This window comes from Pygoscelis adeliae, unplaced genomic scaffold (assembly GCF_000699105.1).
Source record: "Pygoscelis adeliae isolate BGI_AS28 unplaced genomic scaffold, ASM69910v1 Scaffold180, whole genome shotgun sequence".
Classification (NCBI taxonomy): Eukaryota; Metazoa; Chordata; class Aves; order Sphenisciformes; family Spheniscidae; genus Pygoscelis; species Pygoscelis adeliae.
In genome coordinates, this window is record NW_008823956.1 from 155,931 (window position 1) to 165,262 (window position 9,332).

A 9,332-nucleotide genomic window follows, 5' to 3' on the forward strand; every position below is an offset into this window, starting at 1 on the left:
CAGCCGGGTGCCAACCCTGCCGTTATATAGGGCTGAGCGGGTGACGTGGGGCCAGCTAACCCGAACTACAACACTCACCCTCTGGTTGTCATCAGGGCTGGAAATTTATGGTTTGTTTGCCCTCCATCCTTAAGCGCCTCTGCTCACGTGCCAGCTGTTGCGCTTCCGTGATAAGAGGTCCCAAACAAACCTCAGCAAACAGCACCTGATGTTCACACAAAATTCCACCAAAATGACAAACGCTCCTGATAACGATTTTTCTTGTGTTTTTTATTACTTACAGGATTTGATGCCAAACCCTGTGGGGACATTCAGTGGCCCGGGCCCTGCTGGAGATCTCCATCAGACGCCCTTTAGGGTCTGCCTACCCTAGCATGGTGCATCACCCGAGAGGGAGCCATGCTCTCTGACCTGCATCCTGGTTCCCATGCACACCAGGGCAGCAAAGGGGCCTCGTCCCCAGCCCTGACCCCGCCACGGCGATGCAACTGCCCGGCTTGGTGCCAGCCCTCCAGCCGTGAAGCCGTCCCATGGGGCAGCCACGCATGCGGAGGTGCGGCTGCCCCAGTGCTGGTGCGGGGCAGGTCCCGCAGCCCTCCCAAGAGGTCCAGTGCGGGCGCCTCAGGAAGCCGAGGGGTCTGCTGGAGGGTTTAGCTCTGACTTCACAGCTCTGGGTAAGCTGGGGAGCGGACCTCATCACAGAGCTGGCTGCAGACTCAGTGAACAAGGTGGCTGTGGTTTAAGTGGAATAAACGTTTAACGGATGTTGAGTGCTCCAGTCTGAAGCCAGCCTTGCAAATGGCACAGGAATGGGAGGGGGGTGCTAAGGAGGGCAGTGGCATAGCCTGGCGATGCTGGCTTATAGCTCAGTGACACCGGTCTAGGACCGCGGCGAGGTATTTATCGATGGTTTGACACCAGCAGCTGCTGGGCCGCCAGAGCGTGTCCCTGCACCAGCCTCGGGACGCTCCGCAGCACCGCCGGGGCCTGGCGCCGGCTCTGCTGCTGCGAGGCTGCTGCTGGTACTCGGCCCCGTGCTGCCTTCATCCCCAAGTCCCTCATCCCCAGGTGGCATTGCCACCTCTGCTGTCCTCCAGGAGACCAGCAGGTGGTGGTGAAGGTCCCGGCAACAGCACACCCTGCCACCGTGCCAGCACCGCGCCGTGCCCTGCCTGGCCCCTGCCCTCGGTTACGCCAAGACTGAATGACTCTCCTTTCAGTACGGCGAGGAGGACGTTTTTCACCAAGGGACGCACCTTCCCCTGCCCTACACCAGCCCCTCGTAAAGTTACCAGCTCCAAAATTACACGCGTATTCACAGGAAAAAGGATTCTTGCCAGCTCCACTTTGCAGTAATATTTGTCGTGCTGTTGGACAGCAATGAATAACTTAGGCCTGATGCAAGACTGTCCTCAGCAATTTCCTTTTAATGAGGCGTCTTTCCTTTTACAAGAGCTTCCCAAAGTCCCTTGACAGATAACTGGGGCTGTAGCATTTGTCTTTGATACATTTCTGGCAGCCAAATTTCACAAAGATGAAAAGGGTCTTCCCAGCCCTTTCAGCCAGCCCCCCCATGCCATGCAGGAGCAGGGCTGCCTCCCCACACCCACCACGGCACCAAGTGTTGGCACCAAAGCCAAGGTGCCAAGCCGTGGCTGACATCCCAATCTGTCACTGCATGTGACCCCGCTGAGCACTGGGGTGGCCCTGCCTGCTGTTACCCTTCGATGCCTCCTGCCACCCTCACTCGATAGCCATAAAAGAGGTCCCTGAAGCAGGGACCCCATCATGAGCTCTCCTTGCGATGCTGGCCCTTGGAGGAGCGGCAACGGGGCACAAGCAGCCTTGGAGCAGCAAGCCCCGCTGAGGCACACGGAGGTGGCAAGTGGAGCTGAATTACGGGGCGAGGGAGAGGAGGCGGAGGAGGGGGCTGAGCCTCCTCTGCAGGTGGGGACAGACTTCTGCCCCCTCGCTCCTCCCCTGCCCTCACTCCCCTGGTGGGTCCTGCTGCCAGTGGAAGCATCACCTTCTAGAAGACAGAGTGTACTGCAGCCAAAGACCCACTGCTACTGACACGCAGGAGTACAAACGCCCAACAGGGCTGACGCAACGTGGGTCCAGCAGAGTCAGCCGGCAGGTGACGGGTGAGGACCTGCTGATGCCTCCCAAGGCACCGTATGAAAAGAGGGATTGAAAGAAGAGGGGAACAAGGAGAAGACTCCAACCCAGTCCTGAGGGTTTGCCAAAACACCCTGCGGTAGCGTGAGAAAGAAGTTAAGCCTCCCCTGACAGATGTGGTCCCAACAGCTGTAGCCGCTGCTTGATGAGCTGGCCACGAGTGCATTTAAGATGCTCTCCTAGACAGCACCCAGCCTGGACCAGGCTGCCGGGGCGATGTCCCCCCCACGTGCAGTGGGGAAGAGCAGGAGGTCAGCAGAGCCCTCCTGAGCCTGCAAGACGTACGGGCCAAGGAAGGGAAGTGTAAGGGAAGGGGTACTGCATAGACATCCCCCCCAGCCTATTTTTGCTCAGAGCTGCCCCAAGCATCTAGGGGACAAGGATGGCCCCTAGGAAAGGCTGCTGCCTTCAGCCCTCAGCCTCTACTGATCGAGGGCAAAAAGGCATCAGTATTTGCAGCCCAGCTCTGGGTCTGACCTCCTGGCAGCTCTCTGCAGGGAAGGAGCCCGAGACAGACCTCCAGCCATCACAGAAGTGTCGGGACATGCTGGGAGCTGGTAACTTGACAAACCATTGCTCATAGGTTTTACCCTCTTTGATCTCCAGATGATACCAATCTCCCCTGTGCCCTTGGTGTTCATGCTCCTTCCCTTCTGTTTGCCTTTCCCCTCTCCTTTAGCTCCTTTATTGCCCTGCAGCAGTTGGTAGATCCCCAGAAAGATTTAACTCCTGGGCAGGTCCAGTATATTGCTGTTGATAAACGCCCCACAGCTGGGAGGTTTGGAGTACTGTATTTTTTCCTCAGGAAAAAAAACCCTTAGGGCCTCTTTGTGTAATCTTGAGCAAAGAGAAACCACCAGATGGGCATACAGTGATTAACTTTGTCCATGCAAACAGGGGAGCTGAGATCCTCACACAGAGGAGGTGTGTACAGGGAGAGACCCAGGTATAAAGGGGCAGAGGCCAGCATGGAGTTGAGAGCAGTGGGACTGACTGCTCAGGCTCCCGGCGTCTGCTCAGCAGCACCACAGCAATGGGTGAGTTCTCCTCTTCCTCATGGCTCCTTTTCTGCAGTGCTCACAGCTCTGGGGGATGCAAGTAGAAAACCAAGCTAAGTGACAGCAGTGGAGGACCACAGGAGTGGGAGCTGACGAGAGTGTCCAGCGTCCACCCCGCTCCTCCCCTTTCCACCCAGCCATTTCTTTCTAGTTCTCTGCTGCTGCTGGGTTGTTTCCTGCATCCCTGTGAATGGCATGCTCCGCAGCTGGAGCAGCAGGTTTTATACGCTAAACTCAGCTGCAGTGCTTTGAACTATTTGCTCTGAATGTCCTTAACACAGATTTACTTCTTTCCCACAAAAATATCCTTTTGCATCTAGACCTGTAGAAAAACAAACAAACCACATTTAGGAGAAGCATGAGAAAATGTGACTGCAGGTTGCTGTCTGGTGCAGGGAAGGGGCTGACCAGGAGGGTCATTTCTCGTCTTGCTTCAGCCCTGCAGGGGCAGAGCCTGCACCAAAGCTGCAGCTCCCACCACGCCGGGAGCCCCCTGCTCCTGCCTGCACCCCGTGGCTCTGCCTTTCCTGGTCCGAGCTCCCTGGGGGCCGGGGGGCTGCCCAGGGATCCTGACAGTGATGGGCACTTTCCTCCCTAGGGCTCCAGGCTGGGACACGTCGGCTCCACGGGGACCTTGTCCTCCTGCCCACGGCGATGGCAATGCTTCTTCTCTGCATGAGCCCAGCACGTGCTGCCAGCCTCCAGGACGGTGAGTATGGGTGCCGGGGGGACAGTCGATGAGCTGCCAGGTTTGGGTGCAGCCGCGCTGCCCGTCACTGAGCGCGGCCAGGCTCCAAGGTGCTGGATGCAAGTGTCCCCATGCCAGCAGCCACAGAGACAGCAGGTCTCTGCATTCAGACCTAAGCTGCAGAGTAGGGTAATCCTTGCCTCTCATCACCATCACATCACCACTGATGGTGATGACCAACGTTCCCAACACGTTCCACTGGTTGCAGAGCACCCAGTGAGATCCAGCATCAGCAGCATCAGTACCGCTGCCCCACAGTAACCTGCCAGCACATTCTCCAGTACAGGTCCCTCATGTCTTCCTTGATCTGATGCCGCAGGGGTCCCCGCAGACTGCAGCCATCTCCACAAGACCAGCCCCAGCGGGGTGTACGTCATCCAGCCGGCAGGGTCTCCCCCACGTGTGGTGTGGTGTGACATGGACACCGAAGGCAAGGGCTGGACTGTTGTCCAGAGAAACTCTCATGACACTGAGATCACGTGGAAGCAATCCTGGACGACCTACAAGTACGGCTTCGGGAACGTGCAGGGTGATCACTGGCTGGGGACCGAGTACCTGCACCTGCTGACGCAGCAGGGCACCTACAAGGTCCGCTTCATCGTGCGGAATAAAGCCAACGTCACCCATTACGCCGAGTACGACATCTTCAGCGTGGAGAGTGAGGCTAGTGGGTACCCGCTGAGGCTGGGCCGGTTCCTGGGCAGTGGGGAGGACTATCTGACCAGCTATCACTCCGGGTACGGGGGCATACACGACAACATGAAGTTCAGCACGACCGACAGGGACCAGGACCAGCACACCGGGAACTGTGCCAACAGCTACGGGGGCTGGTGGTACGACAAGTGCCAGAACGTCCTGCTCAATGGCAAGAAGTACATCTTCTGGCCAGGAATCTGCTCAAGCGGTGACTGCACATCCTCCCTCATCCTGGTCAAACCCACAGATGTGTGCTGACCGTGCCGCAGTGCCCAGCCTCCCAGGAGTTTGTGGGAGTGCCACCGTCCCCAGCTCAGTGCCCCGTTCCTGTGCCTGCCAACAGCCCTGTGCCAGCCCTGGTGCACGTCCTGCGCTGCCTGCAGCTCCTGCACTGTCACCAGCTGAAACACAGCAGCTCTGGGGCTCAGGAGCAATCGCCCGGAGCCCCGGGCACGCGGGCAGCTTCACCCAGTGCCACGGTGCTGGCCGGCACTGGGACGCAGGCACTGGTTTGGGGTGGGTGCGCCCACTCCTGTCCTGGGGATGGGGAGACAGTGCAAGTTCCCTTCCCTGTGCGATCGGTGTATCCCTGCTTTGCTCAGGCCCTGCTGCCTCGCCGGGCCCCATACGCCCCACAGCTCTGCTACCCATGGTGGAAGAAATCAGCTGCAATAAACCCTGGAGCCAGACTTTGCTGCCTTGCGTCTGCCTGCCTCCATGGCACTGCACATAAGTGTGTGTGGGATCACTCTGTCCAGTCTTGGGGGTGGTGGACCTGGGGGAAAGTAGGTGTATTATGCAGGTCCTCTCCTGGGCAAGGAGACACCCCTGATCAAGGGATGCCAGATCTCCCTGGGACATGCAGAGCTCACCTCCCCCAGTACTGGCATGGTGGCTGCTGGTTTCAAGATGATTTGCTCAGGCTGAGCTGGTGTAGAGCTGGTGTGGCATGCACGGGTTTTGTGCTGATCTTTATTTTTTTTTCTGAACTATTTCAATGTTCCATAATGAAAGGCCCAGCACTGATTCTCCCTGCTGCTGACTGTCCCCAGCATCAGTCTGTAACATGAGTTTTCTCCCTTTGGTTCAGTTGCTGTACACAGCTGAGTACAGCTGTTGTACCTAATTCTGTTTGTGTTTTGGTTCTCAGGTCTCTGGATGCAATATTGCTTCCAATGGCTTGTTCCAACCACTGTGCACTAAACTGTGGCTGTAAGGCTACGATTAACCAACAGGGCTAGCAAAACCCAGTATCTTGCAAAAGCCTCGCTCATAGTTTGTCCCTGTCCATGGCTGGGTGGTTGCTTTATGCTGGGAAAGGGAAGAAACCACCACAGATTGGAGTGTAGAGAAGGTGGTGGGCTCCCTGAGGGCATAAGAGATGTGGGTAAGTCAGTCCCATCGTATTCTGCTGCACAGGGGGAATGTGGCTATGGATCTCCTTTATGATGGAGGGAAGTTTGAACTTAGGGCTTGAAAGAAGCCATGGTTCCTCTCAAGCCACCTTGAAACCCAACTCTCTTCTTTAAGTGAAAGTTTTGTCTTTAATTCCTCATTTGAAACTTATGAAAACTTTTTCTTTTGAAAGTCTTTTCTTACTGCACCAGGAGCCTCAGGTCTGCTCCTGGCAAGAAACTGGCCACAGTTGTGAGAAGTTCCCAAACAAATGAAGGCCATTTGTGCATGTCTGTGCAGGTTCTGAAAGCAATTTTATTCTGCAGAATGAACACAGACTACAGCAGGGATATGGTGCATACATGGCCTGCCTGGGCTTAGAGCAGCTTAGATCAGGTTAGCTAGTGATGACTGATATTTTTCTGCTGAAGTCATCTATACCCACAAAGCAAAAAGAGAATAAGACCTTGCTGGATCAGGGGGGTTTTAGGTTTCTGAGCACAGTTTTCTCCCCAGAAGGAACATGCTTGGAAACCACAGTGTTTATAAAAACTTGTCCTAATAATGATCCCTAAAAACCCATCACAAGTGAAAGGCCAGAGACAAAGCAGGGGGGTTTGTTACTTTTCAAGAGAAGAGGAAAAGAAAACAGCTCTTGATATACGGGAACAACCCTATTCACCCCCAGCCCCCCAGCCAGCAAAACGGGCCCCAGCAGGGCACTGGTCTGGCAACTAGCAGTAGGGAGCTGGTTTGATGAGGATGGCAGAAGCTTTGCAGTTCCCGTTGCACAGGCTGCCCCACGTTATGCCCCCTTTGACGTTCAGCCGTACAGAATAACATGCCGAGTACCACCACCCACCCCCAGAGCGGGAGGCACAGTTCCCTCTGTAAGTGTCCTGATCCCGATCCTTTGTGGAGAACTTCATGTTGTTGTGCACGTTCCTGGGATTGTCTGAGTCCATGGCATCCTCCGCTGTACCTGTGTAGGAGCCCAGCCTCAGCCGGTAGCCGTGGGACTCATCTTCCAGGCTGAAGAGGTTGTAGTCTGCGAAGTTGATGTTGTTTGCGGCATCCCAGATGACAAACCTGACCTGGTAGACCTTCTGCTGGGAGATCTGATGGATGTACTCGGTGCCCAGCCAGTACTCGGTGTGCACGTTCCCAAAGCCGTACTTGTAGGTGCTCCAGGACTCAGCCCAGGTGATCTCCGTGCTCTGCCGGTTCCTCTGGATGACCGTCCAGCCCCCGTCCGTCACGTTCATTTCGCAGTACACCACGATGGGGTGCAGTCCTGTGGGCTGGATGACGTAGACGCCGCTGGGGCTGCCAACAGAGACCTCGCTGCAGTCCTTGGGCCAACCTGGGGCAGGAGAGAGGATGATTTAACAAAAGCCTGTGCAACAGGACAAGACCGTGTTTCACCCTGTGGCAGGATAGAGGGACCTCTGGCCAGGATACCTGGGGGATACTCAGCTGTCCCAGCCCAGAGAGGTCAATGTGCTTGGCTGGAGGTGAGAGTGGGTTGGCCTCAGCCCTCTGTTCCTCTTCCATATGGCACACCTAACAGGAGGCACCAGACCCACTGGGCTATGATGGTTTCAGGCCAGGAGACTGATATGGACACTAGTGGGCTCCTTTGGGCCTCCTGAAAAAGGGGTTGTGTCACTAAAACAGGGTCACACTGGAAGGAAGCTGAAGAGGACCTTGCCCCTGCAAGGGGCAGAGAGAACAGGAGAAAAATGACCCCTTCAAGCACACAGACACCCTTACCAGTCTGCACAGTGCGCACACACACATGCACATACACAGAACTTGCAGTTAAGGCCTTCCTGACGGATGGGCAGAGCTCCTCTCCCCAGCTGAGCAAAGCCTGGGGTTGATGCTGCCTCTCCCCAGTGTGCCTGCCTGTATACACTATGGAGGTGTTTTTTGGATCTGAGGCATCATAGCACACCCTCTCCCAAGGGCCATTTTACCAAGCCTCCACTGGCCCAGAGCATAGGTTGGGGTTGTTCACCAGCCAGGACTGACCCAGACCAAGGAACTGAAAGGTGTTGGTGAGAGCACTGTGATGCCCACGGGATGCTACATACTGGTTTTCTTCAGAGCACTCGCTGAAGCGTTCGAGGGAGATTTCTTGAAGATGTTTAGGGTTTGTACATGCATGGAGTGGCCTGGGGCAGCCAAGACCAGCACGCAAGCAAGGAGTAGAAGGCACTGGGCTGCTAGAAAGGGAAAAGATGGAGAAAAGATGAAATGTGACCCTCCCTCCAGAGAGGCGGGAAATCCCATGGCTCCAGCACTGCACAGTGTCACACGACTATGTGAGATGCAAAAAAGGAATGCACCAAGCACGCTGGGCAGCATCAGACTGGTCCGTGCAAGCTGGAAAACTTGCCAAAAGGCCTCAACCCTTTTGCCCAAGGGGTAGACAACCTTGCCTTTTCCCTTTGGCCAGCTCCCGAAAAGTCATGCATGAGATATTGCTCCACCCAAAACTAAGCACACAACAACCGACTGAGCCAAGTTTCATTCCTGGCCCCTAAAGCAGGGGACTGGCTGGGATGAGCCAGAAGGCAGGGCACAAGCTGCTGGTGTTCAAAGGGGTGCCAGGTGAGCATGCCCTCAGAGGGCACCGATGCCACTGCTCCCCATCGGTGTGCGAGGACCAGTGCACGGAGGCTCTCCCTGTTGCTGGGCTGCCCTGCCTGTGCTCCTCCCATTGCTAGCAAGGAGCGCCTCGCTTCCCAGCCCAGTACTCACCCATGGCGTCCATGCGCGAATGCCCTCTGGAGCACAAAGCTGCGGAGCAGCAGGTTTCACAAGGCTTTTGTAGGGCCCTCTGCAGTGGGCGGAGTGAGTGGGTCCTACCCCCACTCCCCACTTCCTTTCTCCTGGAGGAGGAAATCGGGCTGGGTTTCCTTTATGCCCTTAGAAAACACAAGCTGAGGTGAAGGTGCCTGTGGTTCTAGGTGCATAGCTTCCTGAGCTGCAAAGAAAATAACCCCCGTGCCAGCAAGAGTCCTTGGAATGGTCTCTTCTGTGAGTGCTTAGCTCCTTGGATGGAATTTCCCCTGGGAACAGCATATTTGGGAGCTCTGAAGAGTGCAGCTCGGTAAATAAACACTTGAATGCCAGTCATCAATCAGTGTGGAGAGCAAACACTGGGAATGTCCCCACCTCCCACCATTACAGCAGGGTGCTGCCAGGTCAATTGGTTCTTGTTTAATGTGCTTTTGACAAGCCCAGCCTAG

At 55.9% G+C, this 9,332-nt stretch overlaps 3 protein-coding genes across 3 annotated transcripts in view; 1 reads left to right on the forward strand and 2 right to left on the reverse strand.

The window, feature by feature from the left end:
- LOC103916094 (fibrinogen-like protein A) overlaps positions 1 to 383 on the reverse strand; it is a 4,283-nt gene extending 3,900 nt beyond the window's left edge. Inside the window, exon 1 of the mRNA XM_009323041.1 lies at positions 369 to 383. Coding sequence (XP_009321316.1) covers positions 369 to 383 — 15 coding nt within the window. The remainder of the gene's footprint in view (positions 1 to 368) is intronic.
- Positions 384 to 1,788: 1,405 nt separating this feature from the next.
- On the forward strand, positions 1,789 to 5,883 carry LOC103916104 (microfibril-associated glycoprotein 4-like). Its single transcript, XM_009323051.1, is given in 7 exon segments — positions 1,789 to 1,947; positions 2,015 to 2,144; positions 3,835 to 3,924; positions 4,063 to 4,080; positions 4,304 to 4,881; positions 4,883 to 4,940; positions 5,831 to 5,883. Coding segments are annotated over 7 exon segments (1,086 nt in total).
- Positions 5,884 to 6,809: 926 nt separating this feature from the next.
- On the reverse strand, positions 6,810 to 8,854 carry LOC103916112 (fibrinogen-like protein A). Its single transcript, XM_009323063.1, has 2 exons — positions 8,842 to 8,854; positions 6,810 to 7,438 (listed from the first exon to the last, which is right to left on the reverse strand). The coding sequence occupies exons 1-2, from the start codon at positions 8,852 to 8,854 to the stop codon at positions 6,810 to 6,812; spliced, it is 642 nt and encodes a 213-aa protein (XP_009321338.1).
- Between the last annotated feature and the right edge of the window lie 478 nt (positions 8,855 to 9,332).